Here is an 18,263-nt window from a genome sequence, read left to right on the forward strand (position 1 = left end):
TGGGAATCAAAAGAACTCCATCCTTTATCTGGGTGAGATGTGGCCGTAGATGGTTGCTGATATTTTTACATGAATCATTTTTAATGATGCTGACTCATTTAACACTTGTTAGGTGATAGCTGATAGAAGACATCCAGGCAAATTTATTTTTATAGCACATTTCCTGGACAAGACCATTTGAAATGCTTTACATAGAAATGATAAGCATTATAATGTAGAAGACGTATAAGAAGTATATTAAAAAAAACTTTCAAAAGCTGTAAAAATAAATTAAAGATTGAAAATTCTAAAACTTAAATAAGATAAAATGCAAAAAAAGTGACAGTTGTTTTTATTAAATGCAGCAAAATGAAAAGTTTTTAACCCTGATTTAAAATTATTGAGTTTCATCAGACCTGCAGTTTGATCCACATGTGAGGAGAATAAAAGCTGCCTCTCTGTGTTTAGTTCCATGTTTACTTCTCACCAGGTGGCTGATGACACATTTAAACTGATGCTTCCTCTTTACAGACAGACCTCATCTTAGTCCTGATTCTCCTCTGATACCTGTGACCAGACTGGTGTGTTCAATTGTGCTGTTCGTCCTCTACACCGTAATATTCATTGTATGTGTGCTCATATACAGAAGGTCGGCTCGAGGTAAGAAACAGCTAAAAACCCTAAAAGTGATTAAAAAATGTAAATGTAAATGAAATGGTAATAACTGACACAGCCAGCTTCCTTTGAGTTGAAGTCACACTGTAGACACAATAATAACACAAGTAGAAAGCATAAAGCAAATTTTAAGAAATAAAACAAGCAAATGTTGCAGAGAAAGTTTTAGAGATGGAGTGTTTGAGCTGCCAGTCCAGTCTACTTTAACTCCAACTCCACCACAGCAGAGCATTCACCCACCACTGCACCCAGCGTTTAACCCAAACCAACTCAGACTCCATGACACAGCGACATCCTAGGTGATAATTCCCAGGTCTGATAAAATGGGGCCTTTAAACAGGTGAAGAAATACAAAAATGAAAGCAAATTCCTTTCTGTTGTACAACACTCCCTATGTGTAATGTTGGGCCCAACCCTTCCCTTTTCTTTAAACAAACATGGTTGTCATGGAGATATTTAAATGCCTCCTAAACCCTGTTTAAAGGGCTTAATGACCAATATAGTAATCCCAGGAAGTAAAGAGGCTCCTTACCTCTAGAACACAGAGGGAAAAGGCCAAGAGGAAAAAAAGGAAAGGCCAAAATCTACTCAACAGTGATGTCAACCAGGATATTAAAAAAAACGAGTCAGCAGGTAAAGACATGTTGGAAATATGTCCTATGGTTTATTCATCACCTGCCAAACTATAAAGGTTTTATTTATATTCTTTAAAGCTAATTTGAACCCACATTTAGCAGGCAGGAGGGTGTTATTCTATTGCACAGTTTGAGTGCAGGATTGAGAGATAAATCCATTTTACAGCAAGTCCACATGAAAGAGTCTCATTTTAGCCAAATACCTGATGTTTTTTGATGAATCTGATGTACTAAATTGAAAATATTATCTTATATTTGATGTGTTTTATATTTACACCAAAAACTCTGCTACATTATTAAGCTTTGCTTACACAATATTTTTATTCCACTGTCAGAGTTATATTCAATTAAGAAATAAACTTATTTACTTTTACTCATTTGTTTTAAATGTTTTTGTTGCATGAAGTTGATTTTTTTTATCCACTAAAGACTTTAGAGAAGACGAAGCAGCTGAGAAGTACATTACAGAGAACTAAATCATGTTTATATGATGAAGTTTTATTAACTAAAACCCAAACTACCACCTATTGCTGTTCATCTATGCAGCTTTTATCAGCACATGACAGCTGACAGGTTATATAATGCTTCAGTTATTTAAAGCAAGAAACTGTCACAAAATCTCACTTAAAGCAAATCACTAACCACTGTTATTACTCTGTTTTTTTAACAGAGTAATAACAGCGGTTAGTGATTTGCTTTAAGTGGTTGAACCAGAATAACTAGTCTAAACACCACTTCTACTGTCATAAACTACAACACTTCTAGTGCTGCAGTAAAGAAGGTGTGTCATTCAGCCACTAAACCAAGCTTAGATAAACATGAAACTTTCTCCTGTTCATGTTTAAGGACTAAAATCTTTTTCCAGGACTGTTAAACTCATTTTAGTTCAGGGACCACATACAGCACAGTTTGATCTTAACTGGGCTGGACCAGAAAATAACTGTATAATAATCTATAAATAACACACACTCCAAAGTTTTCTCTTTGTTTTAGTGCAAACAAGAACAAGTGCATTAGAAAAGCACATGTAGACTGGTTCAGCGAACTCCTATGCCCCCTCCAAGACCCTGAAGAGAGTGTAGAGTTCGTCCACTGTTCCACGACCAGGACAAAAACCACACTCCTCCTCCTCTGTCTGAGGTTTGACTATACATAGGACCCTCCTGTCCAGGACCCCTGAACAGACCTTACCAGGGAGGCTGAGGAGTGTGATCCCCCTGTAGTTGGAGCACACCCTTCGGTCCCCCATTTTGAAGAGGAGAACCACAAACCACAGTCTGCCAGTCCAGGGGAACTGTCCCCGATGTCCATGCGATGCTGCAGAGGCGTGTTAGCCAGGACAGCCCTACATCATCCAGAGCCTTAATGAAGTCTGGGCGGACCTCATCCCGGGGCCCTGCCACTGAAGAGCTTTTTAACCACCTAAGCGACCTCAGCCCCAGAAATGGGAGAGCCAAGACCAGAGTCCCCAGACTCTGCTCCCTCATCGGACGATGTGTTGGTGGTAGTGTATATAGAGTACCTACAAAGTGGAGACTGTGGCGAATTTGTTTTACTGTCCTTCTCACTAATGTCTAATCTGTTGGAGTGCTATACAATAGGCATGGAATCCTAAAGGGGCCTGTCATTTTAAGTCAGTATTTAAGGACATGTAAGAAGATTTCAACATGTTGACAAATCAACTTTTAAGCTGTATTTGGGTGAGGAACAGAGTAAGGAAGTCATGGTAATTATTTACACTGTAGACCATCTTTTTTATAACCTGATCCTGCAGAGCTTCATCACTCAAAGGCCTCTAGCATGTTTATGCTACAGCTAAAATAAGCAGGATTCATGAATATCAGTGCATTTAAATTAGAAAACATGAGAATTTCTTTTAAAAACATCTTTAAAGTTCAGCATTATTTGTAATCTATTGTTTTCTGTACATAGAAGATGGAATGACATGATGAATGTTAGAAAATATTGACATAGCATAACACTGAGATATTTATTCAAGCTACTGACAGAACCAGCTTTTCTCCAGGGTCCAGCACCTGAAACGGGAAGTTTTGTACATATCCAGGATAAAAGAATTGATTCTTACATTTTCACTTTGCAAGCTGAATAAACACATTATTAAAGGACAGACTTCTCTCCAGCCAGCAACTCTTTACTTACTTTACTTGCTCATAATCATTTTCTTTTCTAAGATTGCTTCTTGGATCTTCTGTAACTTCAATGTGTTGGTCTTTTTAACTTGTCTTTCAAAATGTTGTACAATAATTATTTTCTCAGAACACATTGGAAACAAAGAGGCTACCATATTCAGTCCTTGTTTGCTTAGATCTTTACATTATTCTTGTAATAAGGTTATAATTTATCTGTCTTTATCTACTTAACCACCTCTAAAACTATTTAAATACTATGAGACCCACCGTACACTCTGAGGACCAATCACAGCATAATTTGTCTCTTTGGATTTCAGTGGGTGTGATCCTGGAGGTCCCTGCACTTCCTCTGATAGAGGGGGATATTGTGGCACTCCGCTGCTCCACCAGAGGAAGAAATTACAAGCCACCTTCATCAGATTTCACAGCTAAATTCTTCAGAAATGGTACATTTATTGGGGAGCAGCCTGATGGAAACATGAACCTGTCAGCGGCGTCAACATCCAAAGGTTTCTATGAGTGTGAACATCCCACAAAAGGAAGGTCAGCACGGAGCTGGCTGGCTGTGAGAGGTGATTATTTTCTTCTAATGCAGCAGAAAAAAAAAAAGGTAAAAGCAAGAGGAAAGAATACAGATGGGTCTGGGAATCTAAAGGACTCCATCTTTTTTCTGGGTGAGAGGTGGCCGTAGATAGTAGCTGATTTTTTAATGGACCATTTTTAAATTTTAGTGTCATTATGCTCTAGCAGCTAAAATAACCTGACCAAAACCAGATCTTTATCAGCCAATGCTGACTCATTTTATACGTGTTAGATGATAGCTGATAGAAGTCATTAACACATCAAGGCAAGTTTATTTGTATAGCATATTTTATGTAGAAGACAATTTAAAATGCTTTACATAGAAAATAAGTATTATAATGTAGAAGAAGCATAAAAAGTGCATTCAAAAGAAAAATTAAAAATGAGTAAAAATAAATGTACGTTTTGATTAAAGGCAGCAAATAGAAAAGTTTTTGACTGATTTTGAAACTACTGAGTTTAGTTCCATGTTTACTTCTCACCAGGTGGCTGATGACACATTAAAACTGATGTTTCCTCTTTACAGCCAAAGTCCGAGATAAGCCTCAGCCTAGTCCTGATTCTCCTCTGATCCCTGTGACCAGAGTGGTGTGTTCAGCTGTGCTGGTCGTCCTCTACACCGTAATATTCATTGTGTGTGTGCTCATATACAGAAGGTGGGCTCGAGGTAAGAAACAGCTAAAAACCCTAAAAGTGATTAAAAAAAACATTGAATTAACGGTTGAACATCTTTTCCTTTGGACGTTTGTTCAAAAGCAGAACAATGTCAGAGGAAACTTAACAATAGGCGTAGTGAATAAATACGCCAGTTATTTTTACTTGTGGTTACACAGAAGAACAGAAACCTTTCACAGCCGCACGCAGTACACGGCCACTGCATTAATGTTACCATGGAGACCAACCACATCAAAAACAACACCAACTTAATAAACAGAAAACTCTGTGGTATTGTGTGGTTGTGGCAAAAGAGGTAAAGTCAGTTATAATTTTTATATTTGTGTTTCTCCTTATTTATCTGTTATCGGTTGAAAAGTTTTCTCCCTTCTAGTAGCTGTTTCTGTGTCACCAAACAACACATGAAATAATTAAAATATTTTGGTCAAACAAGCAGGTCTGGGCATGTAAATCAGATTGTAATATCTGACACAGCCAGCTTCCTTTGAGGTAAAGTCACGCTATGGACACAATAATAACACAAGTAGAAAGCATAAAGCAAATTTTAAGAAATTAAAACAAGCAAATGTTGCAGTGATAAGTTTATAGATGGAGTGTTTGAGCTGTGCTGCCAGTCCAGTCTACTTTAACCCAAACTACCCACCACAGCAGAGCATTCACCCACCACTGCACCCAGTGTTTAACCCAAACCAACTCAGACTCCATGACACAGCGACATCCTATGTGATCATTCCCAGGTCTGATAAAATGGGGCCTTTAAACAGATGAAGAATTACAAAAATGAAAGCAAATTCCTTTCTGTTGTACAACACTGCTTACCTGTAACATTTAGCCCAACCCTTCCCTTTTCTTTAAACAAACATGGTTGTCATGGAGATATTCAAATGAAGGGCTAAATGACCTATATTGTAATCCCAGGAAGTAAAGAGGCTCCTTACCTCTGGAAAACAGAGAGAAAAGGCCAAGAGGGACAAGTGGGAGAGCAAGGAAAGGCTAAAATCTACTCAACAAAAATGTCAACAAAGAAATATGTCCTGCATGTCTGATGGGACATTTTAATGGTAAAGTCCCATTGTTTGCTGTTACTAAGTTCACATACTTCACTTTGTTATAAATTTTCTTCATTTTTCTTCAAATAATCTGAGATTTCTATGATATATTCATAAGGCTACAATAAACAGATCAGAGCAGCAGTGAGTTCTGCTGTCGAGCATTTATTTGTTTTAAGTGTACAAATGAAAAACTCGTATTTTTCTCCAGTAACACGTTTTCTTCCTGCAGTTCGAGCTGATGGGAAAAAGAGACTTTCAGAGGATCTTGAAGCAGATTGAAGAGGAAGAGCAGCAACATTTCCATGGAGTTAAAGCAATTTCATTTCCCTTTTATTGAGTATTTTTGACCTTTTTATCATTTCTGAATTCTAAGTATACAACATAAAGCTATTTTTCAAGTCTTTTCTTTAATACAATGGATTGATGATACATCATGTAATATTGTTTACAGGAAACAGCTTCACCAGGACAAATAACCTAAATTATGTTTCATTCATCACCTACCAAACTGGACAGTAAGTTTATATTTATACCCTTCAAAACCAATTTAAACCCAAACTTGGCAGGTAGGTGGGTGTTAGTTTGTTACTCAGATGGAGGGGAGGATTGAGGGATAACTCCACTCCACAGCAAATCCACATGAAAGAGTCTCAGTTTTGCCTGATGTTTTTTTTTTCAATCTGATTTACTAAACTGAAAATACTGTCTTATATTTAAAGTGTTTGATGTTTACACCAAAAAAATCTGTCACATTAAGCTTTGTATACACAATATTTACATTTTTTTTCCACTTTCAGAGTTATATTCAATTAAGAAATAAACTTATTTACTTTGACTCATTTGTTTTAAATGTTTTTGTTGCATGCAAGTTGATTTTTTCAATTTTTAATCCACTAAAGACTTTAGAGAAGGCGAAGCAGCTGAGAAGTACATTACAGAGAACTAAATCATGTTTATATGATGAAGTTTTATTAACTAAAACCCAAACTACCACTCATTGCTGTTCATCTATTCAGCTTTTATCAGCGTCACACGACAGCTTGCAGTCAATGAAGCATTGTTATTTAATGCTTCAGTTATTTAAAGCAACAAACTGTCACAAAATCTCACTTAAAGCAAATCACTAACCACTGTTATTACTCTGTTTTTTTAACAAAGTAATAACAGTGGTTAGTGATTTGTGGTTGAACTAGAATAACTAGTTTAAACACCACTTCTACTGTCATAAACTACAACACTTGTAGTGCTTCAGTAAAGAAGGTGTGTCATTCAGCCACTAAACCAAGCTTAGATAAACATGAAACTTTCTCCTGTTCATGTTTAAGGACTAAAATCTTTTTCCAGGGCTGTTAAACTCATTTAAGTTCAGGCACCACATACAGCACAGTTTGATCTTAAGTGTGCTGGACCAGAAAATAACAATAATAATCTATAAATAACAAACACTCCAAAGTTTTCTCTTTGTTTTAGTGCAAACAAGAACAAGTGCATTATCATGTTTATATTTAATGAACATTAGAAAACATGTCATGATCAAGCTTGAGTTTCTTGAGAAACAAGTGGAGTTTCAACAATATGTTTTCCCTTCAGTCATTTATACCTACATTACAAACCATGAATCAAAACTCACCTGTGGAATCACAAAAATGTAATGGTTTCTAAACACATGGAGGAGTGGGTTTGGTGTAGAGTGGTGGCTCCCAAACTGGGGGGCAGGTTTAACATTACTGTTGTACATGAAAAGGGTCCTGCAGAAGAAGTTTGGGAACCACTGATGTAGAGGAACCTGACTGGCCTGCAGAGTCCTGACAGAACACCTGAGGGATGAATCAGAGTAAAACTAAAGTTCGCCCATTTCTCTCTCTTGCCAGCACGGAGGTACTAATGCATGCTTTTATTTCCAGCAGGCTAGATTATTGTAATGCCCTGCTCTCTGGTCTTCCCAAAAAGTCTATTTCTAGTTTACAGTTACTGCAAAACTCGGCAGCACGAGTTCTGACGAGGACCGGGGGGCAGGAACACATTACACCGGTTTTAAAATCTGTAGAGGTGTTTAATCTGTCACATAACTCGGTGTGTAAATGGCTTATTGTTTTTGTTCTGTAATTTTCTTTTTTCATTTTAATATGCATTCATTTATACTATGTAAAGCACTTTGTGTTGCCTTTGCATGAAAAGCGCTTTATAAATAAAATTTGATTTGATTTGATTTGATTTAAAACCAGTGCCTGATCTCACTAACACAGACTAAAATTCCCATAAACACACTCTTGAACTTTGTGGAAAACCTTAGAAAGTAAAGCTGTTTTAGCTGTAAAAGGAGGGTAAACTACTTATGAAACCCTGTGGATTAAGTTTTGTGTATCTTTGAAATTTGGAGACACTTCAGTGTAAAGAACACAGACAAAGCATGTTTAGATTTAGCTTTATCATTAGCCACTTAGCCTAATCTGATTGCTCTGGTGCAAACACAAAGGTGTTTTCAGGTTCACTAACTCAGATTGCTCTTTGTCCCTGACAGTAATTATTTAGCTATGCTGCCTTTAGTCTAAAGACATGACGAGAGGAAAGCACCTGAATGTGGAAACAGCATGCACCACCTGCAGCTCACCTTTTTCATTGTGTTTGCAAACCTGTCACACTTCATTCCACAAGCTTTTAACTGGAGGGCAAACATGTAACAAAGAAGAGTTAAGTTGATGTTGTGACAACCTTTGCTTTATGTTCTTTACTGTTATCAAAGATTATGAGTCTTTTACAACCTGTTTACATGTGAAGCACCTCCAACACACACCTGTGCAGGATGAGTTCATAGTAAATAAACAAGCCTCCCATTTTTCCACTGAGGAGATTCTGATGATCATACAAGTAGAAACTGTGAACAATGTCAGTTTTAGTAAACCTGCGGTGAGGCTGAAGACAGCTGCAGTGTTTACTTTATGTCCTCATTCCTGAACAGACCAGTTTAATGACTGGAGCAGTAACAGTGCCAGTAAAAACAAGTGGTACAATCTTCCCAACAAGACAAACGTTTTAGTTAAATGTAACGTTTGTTCCGGGAACAGTGTAATCTTTATTATAAATGAGTTTATGAAGCAAAGCAAATACAAAACCAGTTTTCTCTACAGCATTAAAGATCAGGTGCTCAACAGTCTCTGGTTAAAGGTATGAACGAGGAAATAAACTGATGCTCGACTATAAACCAGTTTTAGAATAAATAAAATGAGTGGAAACAACATTTTACTGTCTCAGTATGGTTGTAGACGGGTCGTGTTCTCTAATCTTTTCCTGGTCTTTGCAGGACCCACTGCTGTCCTGATGGGGGAGTGGTCGCCTCCCTCCCTTCCTACACCTACACCTACACACAAACAGGTCTAAACAAATGCTGAAGAGGAGATAAGTATCTGTTTCAAAGCTTGACTGTAATTCAGTAAAGAAATAGAAACAAAAAATAAACTGAGGAAAAATATTTTTATTTAAAAAGAAATCACATTTTTTAGAGATGATTCACAGCTTAGAAAACTGTCTGACTTTACACACTGCTGATTAAGTGAGACTTTGGTGTTGCCATCTAATACAGCTGCTTCTGGTATGGAGGACACTGTTCTTCAGGCTGGCTGATAACACGCTGGAAACATTAAATCAAGATTATTTTTTGACATGGATCTCAGTGATAAGCACGAGATGTTTTAGTTTTTTAGTAAACGTCCATCTACAGAACCAGCTGAGTATCTCTTAGTTTACTCCAGTCCACTAGTTTGTGGCAATAAACCTCTAAACTAGCTAATAGACATAAAAAACAAAAAGGACAAAAACAAACAAACATACAAACAAACAAAATAATAACTAGCAGACTGAGGAGGTAAACAGAGCAGAAATGTAAGAGAGGAATATCAGCTACTGTAGATGTTGTCTAACAAGATGGAACTATGTCAGTAACATGAAAGTATTTTAGATTTAGTAAATATTATTATTAATACAATCTTCAGACTTTGTATTTTGGTTAATGTCAAAATGGGAAACACAAATGGTTTAATCACTGAAAGTCCCTACACAGAAAGTATAAAAAATGTGGATTAAGAAGTGACAAATAATGAAAAAAAACCCAACTTTTTTCCACTAAGTGGCTGAGTAATGGATCACACAGATGTTTAATCATTGTCTTAGTTCGGCTCATTTAAAGGCTCCTCTTCCTGGTTGTTGTCCTGCTGCCCGCCTTGTCCATCCTGTGTACCTAAAACACAAAACAAAAGAAGTTATTTTCAGTAATTATTGCTTTTTTCTTTCATGCACTTTGATAAAAATAAGTTTAATTAATTAACAGCTTTACTTCTTGAATAAAAGAACCATCAGGCTGAGAAGAAAAAATAATCTAATATAAAGAGTTACTCAGGTCTGATTCTAATATTAAATGTCAGGAAGCAGCTTACAGTTCTGTAATGTACTGCAGAAAGAACTACAACATCTAAGTTAAGATGTTCAGTCTGTGTGGTTCTGAAAGAAAACTCTGGAGAGTTGCTTCATGCTAAAGTCCAGCACGACTCTGAGAAGATATCTGTCTGCATCTCTATCAGTCCCTGGATTCTGGATGTTTTCTCTATGGAGACATGAAGTCCTCCAAAAAACAAACACAGTCAGTCTCAGAGCTGATGTTTATAGTTTAATGCTGTTTCACTGACCGCTAGTTTGGAGGATCCACTACAACTGATTTTATAACAAAGAAGAAGAAGCAGCGTTTTAAACATCAGCTGTTCTGTTGGTTCTGTGTAACAAAGCATCCAGCCAGTAAGTTGCTCCTTATGACTCAATGACTCACTGATCTGATCTGAGATTCTCGTTTCCAAAGAGCATTTCTTCCATCAGGAGGATTTTTGATCAGATCCACCTTATTATAAGTAAAACAAATAATGAAATTAAATCCTTCTTTTCCTTGTTTTTCTCACTTTTTCTGAATCTGATAAATGAAACAGAAACAGCTGAGTTATTACCATGACCTTCTGTCGGTAACATCTCAGTTTCTTCATGTGGTTCTGGATCAGCTTGTGGGTCAGCTTGCGGACTGTTTTGTCCAGCACACGAACCTAAACAACACACACAGAATAATTAATTTCTTAGTTTATCAACAATGTTCACATAAGTTAACCCTTTAAAAATGATATGATAAAGCATTAAAGGGTTAAACTCTGTTTTCATTGTAATTATCTGTTATCTGTATTCCCATTAGATTTTGTTTTAGAAAGGGGGACCCTCGTTCGGTTCCCTGGAAGTCACCGCCAAAATCAACAAACTCAAAAAATAGTCTGAACGATAAATCTGGTGAGTTAAAAGTACTTTGTTTAATTAAGTTGTGAAGCTGGTTTGGAGACAGAGGGTTTGTTTGGGCTTGTGAGAGTCTGCACCACGTAGGCGTACACAGTGTTAGCTGCGGGTTACAGGCCTGCAGCTGGTAATGCCTCTGTGTCCGCAGAGATCCCCCAGTGGAAAAGGCCACCGGGTAAGAGTGGCCGGGTAAACTGATTACGTGAGTCCGTGAAGACGTTCACGACTGTAAGGGGATCCCCCCCCCATTTTGTGGTAAAAATGGGCAACGTAGACTCTAAGCAACAGCTCCTCTGTCACAGGAGAATAATTTGATTTTATAAGTAATTTTACTTTATGAGTTTTTATGAGTAACAAATATGGTAATAATTCAATAGAATTTTGTTCTGAATGGATTTCAGTAGGTGTGTTCATGCTGAAGGAACTCTGAGTCCGAAGGAAAAAAGAAAAACAAAACAAAGAGGAAGCTGAACTGAGATCTAAAAATACCATAAAGGTTTCTGACGGGAAAAACATAGAGAAACACTGAGCCTGTAGCAAACAGAGTGTGACCGCAGGCAGAGAAAAAAAAACAAGAAAGAATAAGAAAAAACTACTAAATAACCCGATGGTTTTGTATTAAGTACATTATCCAAGTTCATTCATTTATTTAAATTCATGGCGACCACTCTCAATTACTTGCAAGTAATTCTGTATTCAATACTTCTCCTGTAATAAACTTTTTATACTTTTACTCATTCCAGACTCTTGGTAATTTTTCTACAAGTGTGTCCAAACTTAATGTTTATATTTTCTGTAGTTAAGAAATTAAACAGTTATTACCGTCTTGGTTTGGTACCGGGTCAGACCTGCATCGTCTCCCTACAGTAAACAACAAACACAAAGACATTATTTCTCTGTTCATCACATAATTTGACAATCTTGGGTCTTTTTCTGTGTTTGCATCTTTTGTCTACATGTGAACTCAGCTTTGTGAAAGTGGAAACAAACTTTACAGAAAACAGCTTCCATGGTGAAGATTTTCAGATAATCCATCTGTCAGTGAAAGCGTCTCAGTACCAGTCTGCCAGGCTGCTGACAAAATCCTCCAAGTTTTCTCATGTGACTCCAGTCTTGATGCAGCTGCACTGGCTTCTGGTTTATTTCAGAACAGTTTAAGACTCTTTTACCGACTTGGAGAGCTCTTCACGGACAAACACCAGGTTATATCAGAGGGCTTCTGAAACCATGTCTCCCTGCCAGGTCCCTGAGGTCCTGTGACCAGGGTCTGCTGATGGGGCTCCATATTAAGCTGGAAACTAAAGGAGACGGAGCTTTCTGTTCAGTGGCCCCCAGACTCTGGAAGACAATGACTTGAGACCTGAGGACTTTGTGGTCGGTTTTAAAAGCCAGTTAAAAACATTTTTAAAGCTGATTTGTCTTTTGCATCGTTGTCACTAAACACAGAAACACATCTGACTCCTTTAGTTTCTGTGGACATGCATTTTTTATAGATAATACCAGATGTTGTGATTTCTAGGGGAAAACCTCAGATTTGAAAAATCCTCATGTCCATGTGGACATAAGGTTGACATAAGTACAACTCTGCTTTAACTTGATCACTTCTACGTCTTGAAAAGATGAGACTTGAGCAGCAGATGCTGAGGTTGATCTGATACTCGATTCATACTTGTTTTACTGAGATAATGTCAACAATAATACTTTTTATTCTGTACACATGACATGATTGTTGTCATCGTTGCAAAGTCGTCTCACCGACTGAGGACAATAAAGAATCAGCTGGTGTGTACCAGATAGAAGAAGAACACACAGACAGCTGATGATGTGATTTATGATCACTGTGTTTATGATGAGAACCTCATTTTTATGCTATAAATGATGTGACATGTGACACAGAGAAGATTCCTCCAGCCTGTTTACCAGGAATGATAAACTGCTTCCTGCCATATACGCTCCCTGATCCATCAGTTTCCTGGTAAAACCCAGAAAGACACTTTGTTTGACTTGAGACTCGTTCATGAAGGTTTTACTTGGTCATAACGAATCATTTTCTCCTCAGAATAAAAAATGAATCAAACATGTCTCAGATGAGTCTGACAGATAAGAATAAGAAGAACTTCCTGTCTGCAGCGTGAAGTCGCAGCAGATCACCAAGTTATTTATGTTAAAACCTGAGATCAGCTGTTTGATGTGTAGATTTCTATCCTCTTCTTACCTGAACTGGTCTTATTTCTGATATTTAAAGGGATTTTATTTTAACGCAATCATGCATCATGTCCTCTACGAGTTATTTCGATTCCTTTCATACACTGAATAATATTAAATGGATTATGTTACGTTGTGATGTGGAAAATAAAGAAACATGAGACAGAGAAGTTTCATCCTAGTGAGCGTCATCCGTTATCTCCTGTGTTAAACCGCGGCTGATGAAGAAGGCTGGGTTGGACAGTCAGCTGCAAACGTTTCCTTTTTATTCTTTTATATGTTGCTGCTCGTTTTCACAAAGGTGACATTATTGGTCTGAATCGATCAATTCATCAATCATAGAAGGTTCCTTCTCTGTGTCAACAAGCCGTCACTCTCACAGTCGTGGGTCAGATTATTGATTGATTAGTGATTAGATCTTTGAATTTGTGTCTGAGTGTGAAAACAAAGTTTTGTGTTCTGTGATTATTTTACATTTTACTAAATGAAAACTATCAGATTTTTCCAGTTAAACATTCGTCATTAATACAAGATTCATTTTATGTTTCTGACTCTTTTCTTTAACAATGACTCTGAATTACTGATTTACAAGACTGATCTATAAACATGTAACTTGTTTTATTTATTGTACGTTGGTGTCATTTAACACTTATTTTGTTTGGTTTTTCTGCTACTACAACAAATCTTATTATTATCACTTCTTGTTAAAAGACTCTTGTGTTGAACTGATCTATTAAAACTTAATCTATAGAAACTAATGAACACATTTAATTCTGTTTAGCTTCATCTGAAAGTGTAGAAGGAAAGAATCTGCTGGAAATGAAAAGAGGAGAAATTTATGACTCACCTTTATAACTAACTAGACAAGCAATGAGAACAATGAGAACAAGAACAGCGACAGGAAGACCAACACTAAGACCAATGACAAGTCCTGCAAAACAGAGAAAAAATATTAGAAAATAACAAGTAAAAAATATATTAATTTCAAATTGATAATGTTAATAAAAACAATAATATACAAATAAAACTTTAACTCAGAGTAATTATAATCTAATCAATAATATAACTGGAAGTTATTTTAACTTTTAACTCACTAAACTTGTTTCCTGCTGGTGGAGAGAAAATATATTAAACTGTAAATATTATACTTTTTATTTTTCTGTTAACAGCTGAGAGACGTTGTTTACCGATTGGATGAGATGAATGTTTAGTCCGAGTCGAATCTGGATCATTGATTCCTGGTTAAAGATAAAGAATCGATTTATGGAAAGAAGAAACAAAACCAAACACTTTACAAGGAAAACTGAATTAAAGACAAAACATAAAACAAAGTCAGAACTTAAACAAAGAGACAACCAGAAATAAAACCATGGCAGGTAAAAGTTGCTCAACACAATATTTTGTTGACCTGGACCGAATTAAAAAGCCATGATGGTTTATAAAAGTTTTCATTTATAATCTTCTTGCTTGAGTTACACTGATAACATTAAACTATGAAAAACTCAAATATGAGATTTACAGAAGATCAAACAAAAATCTACCTTGTTTGTTTGGATCGTCATCCTTCAACACTGTAAAAGAAAATAACAGGACTAAATATTCAGGCCATACATGTATAAATACATGTTAACATGTTTCTCCACACAAAGAAAATATAAACTGAAATGAGATAAAATGTGTTTCAGTGTAAATATTTTATAAACACAAAATGTTTCTCCTAAATTTTGTTTAATTTGTTTATCATCACTTACCAACTTTCAGGGTGATGTTCCACATCTGCGATCGACCATTGCAACTAACAGCACAAGTGTATTTTCCTTCATCTTCTTGAGTTACATTATGCAGTTTGAGGGAAATGTTTCCACGAGTCATTTTATCATTGAAGAGAGAAGTTCTGTTTTTAAACCTCAGGTCTTGAGCATCATTATTATCTCTCCCACTTCGATGTTTGTGCACCATAGAGTTGTTCCTTTTCCACTCCACAGCAATGTTTTGTGTTGTTGCATCAAACGGAGGATCCAGGTGGCATGGTAGAACCACATCCTGACCCAACTCTGCTGTAACTGGCTCAGGTGAGCCTTTCACTTCAAACTCACCTGGAAAAACAAACATATAGATGAGAACTTTGTTTCCTAAAACCATTAAAGTCAAAGATGACTGAGCAGCTGCTGCTATATATGGGGGCGGAATTGCTCAGTGGGTAGAGTGATCGTCCTGCAGCCCAAGGGTTGTCGGTTCGAGCCTGGCCCGGAGAGCTCATGTCGAGGTGTCCCTGAGCAAGACACCGAACCCCTAATTGCTCCTGTGGTTGAGCACCTTGCATGGTAGCTTCCCCCATCGGTGTGTGAATGGGTGAATGTAACGTACATGTAAAGCGCTTTGGATAAAAGCGCTATATAAGTACAGGCCATTTACCATTTATATCAGAATACATAAAGGGTGTTTTGTTAGTGCACAATATTATAACTTAATAAAACAAAAAATGTGATCAAGGTTGTGTTCCTCCTTTAGCAGCAATAAATTTCTTTTTAATGCCTAATTTCCATCTGGGGAAACACCAAGCCATTTTTCTCTGACTTAACTCCTCATAAATTCACTTCATGTCATGTTTTTGCTTCTTTAACAATGTCCATGTACATAATGTCACCTCTTCTTGTCATTTGTAATAAATACAAACAAAACTCCAATAAAGTTGAGACTAATGAAAACCAACATTTTATTTGTGAAATTGAACCAAATTAAGAAAAAAATATTCAGTGACACTAAATGATGTTTTTTGTGATTAAGATAGACTTTAACAGGAGGAGGAGAATGCTCTGAGGGTGAGAAGAGAATGCTATAACGCGAGACACGGTGAGACTTGGCAGGATCAACATGGCACGCTACTGAAAGAAACGCCTTACGCTAACAGAGAAATTTTTTTAAAAAAAAGTTTGATATTCCAAACCACACCAATCCAGTCACCCTGGATCACAGCAAAGAAGATTTCACTGGCCTGACGGATTTCATCAAAGAAAGCTTCCAGCGAATTGTAATGGGGAAGTCCAACAACACTGTGGCGACGGCCTCCAAAACTGGCTCCATTTCCAATAGAGTTCGTCCAGCATTGTCCCCCGAAGCGACCAGTCCAGCAATACGACGGATATCTTAATCTTCATCGACGGGAAGCTATCCCGATGCCCGGCTCTACCTGCTGGAAGTTCTTCACCATGAGTTTCAATCTTTAAAAGAAAGTTTGGACTAAAGCCAACAGCAGGTAAAAGCTCTTGCTACGGAGAACAACGCCCTCAGAGACTTGGTGAAAACCCTTACCGAAGGAGTAAGCCGACTATCAGTGTAAAATAAAAAAAATGAAAAAATTAGTCCTACATCCACAGGCTCATAGCATGAGAGATAACCTAGATAGTTCAGGGATCCCTGAGCAGGTGGAGGGAGATACAAAGGCAGCTGTAAAAAATTTATCAGAACCAATCTGAAACTTCCAGAAGAAAAGGTAAAAGGCATCTCCTTTCAACGAGTTCACCGCATGGGGGGGCAGACCCAGGCCGATAGTCGTTAAATTTGTTCCGGTGAAGCGTTGTGGCAGACAGCTTCGTGGGACTGACCTTAGCATAAGCAATCAGTTTCCCAGAGAAATCCTGGAGCGTCGCAAGATCTTGTTCACTATCAGGACAAAGTTCCTGGACGGAGGGGCCTGTGCTGTCATCTCGGTGGACAAACTCTATGTCAATGGACAGCTACATCGTGACCATAACACCACTCCCTTACTCTACTGACCTCAGTTATGTATCCACACACTGCACACTGTACACAGGTGGTATAAATGCTAATCAGACTCACTGGGCTTAAGTTACAGAGTTTAACCTCTTGAACCCTAGGGTTTTTGGAGGTGTGGTTTGCCTGAACAGACCTACCCAAATTAAATCAACAATAACTGTAATTTTCAGGTCAATATACATAACCTTGGTTTCAATGGATAGGTAAGACCCTATGGAATATAAATCCAGTGTCAGAAACATTGTGAATGTTCATATGCCTGTACAAATTGTGATAAACCATAGGTAAAAATAAAAAATTATCCTCATCTAATTGTTTTTTTTTTTTTTTTTTTGTTACACAGATGAAAACATCATGATGGAAATCCTTCTGTGCATAAAGATACCACTGCATGGATTCAGCAACTCCTTGACTACAACTATACAAGGTTTCATGAGAACAGAACAAAGCTCATAGCTTTTATGCAGGTTTTAGTGTGGATAGTACCAGGCGGACTCTCCATTTGGCCATTTGGATACCCAAACTGTGCCAAATTGTGCTGTGTCTGTATTTCCTCCAGAGCTTCTAACACGGTGTATTTGTTTTTTTGTAATTTCTTGGACATGTTTATGGCCTTTATCCTTTGTTCTAAATGGATTAAAAAGTCAAAATGAAGCAAAAAAATTAACTCTGTTCGATATTCGCACATTCTGGTGCGCCCACATGCGCAACTGCAGCAAAATGGCAATGATGCTCCTTTGTTTACGCGCAAGCATTTATACCTGACCTCGTTCAAGTGTAAGTTATCGTTGGAAAGCTTGTAAGATGTAGAATTTGACCAAACTTTATTTACACTGCCAAGACCCATAACAAGACAACAAAATGGCTGTGAATAGGAGCATATGACATGTTAGTGCATGACGCAGTTTCATGATTATGGATTACTACGCTGTGAGTTTTGTTCGAAGAACAATGTGGATAGACTGAAAATGACCACAAAAAGGTAAGGAAATAAAAAATATTGCTGTTTGCGAGAACAGCTTTAGGATTTGGTGCTGTATTTGGTGATAAACATGCTATCTGATAAGGGTAGCTGTGATATGCGAAGGTTAGCTTTGTGTTTGTTTTGAGACTGACGTGAGGTGCTTGGCGAATATCTTTTTATGCTTGGTTTCATATGAAAGTGCAGCTTTTAATTTGTCACCCAATATGTTGCGGTGGAGTGAACGGATCAC

The 18,263-nt window shown here is 37.3% G+C and overlaps 3 protein-coding genes across 7 annotated transcripts in view; 1 reads left to right on the top strand and 2 right to left on the bottom strand.

Moving 5' to 3' along the window:
- LOC121640163 (CD276 antigen homolog) overlaps positions 1 to 18,263 on the top strand; it is a 223,305-nt gene that overhangs the window by 141,735 nt on the left and 63,307 nt on the right. The window lies entirely within an intron of this gene.
- LOC121640153 (CD276 antigen homolog) overlaps positions 1 to 18,263 on the bottom strand; it is a 167,487-nt gene that overhangs the window by 34,831 nt on the left and 114,393 nt on the right. The gene's annotated exons all lie outside the window — the stretch shown is intronic.
- LOC121640154 (CD276 antigen homolog) overlaps positions 9,206 to 18,263 on the bottom strand; it is a 32,961-nt gene continuing 23,903 nt past the window's right edge. For 3 of the 4 annotated variants that reach the window (XM_041985842.1, XM_041985845.1, XM_041985843.1), the window contains exons 3-9: positions 15,024 to 15,368; positions 14,814 to 14,843; positions 14,460 to 14,510; positions 14,120 to 14,203; positions 11,890 to 11,928; positions 10,737 to 10,829; positions 9,206 to 9,982 (exon numbers count right to left, since the gene is read on the bottom strand). In XM_041985842.1, the coding sequence (XP_041841776.1) occupies positions 9,912 to 9,982; positions 10,737 to 10,829; positions 11,890 to 11,928; positions 14,120 to 14,203; positions 14,460 to 14,510; positions 14,814 to 14,843; positions 15,024 to 15,368 (713 nt within the window). In that variant the 3' untranslated portion in view covers positions 9,206 to 9,911. The remainder of the gene's footprint in view (positions 9,983 to 10,736; positions 10,830 to 11,889; positions 11,929 to 14,119; positions 14,204 to 14,459; positions 14,511 to 14,813; positions 14,844 to 15,023; positions 15,369 to 18,263) is intronic. The other variant, XM_041985844.1, reaches the window with a different exon arrangement.

Source organism: Melanotaenia boesemani, chromosome 5, assembly GCF_017639745.1.
Source record: "Melanotaenia boesemani isolate fMelBoe1 chromosome 5, fMelBoe1.pri, whole genome shotgun sequence".
Taxonomy (NCBI): Eukaryota; Metazoa; Chordata; class Actinopteri; order Atheriniformes; family Melanotaeniidae; genus Melanotaenia; species Melanotaenia boesemani.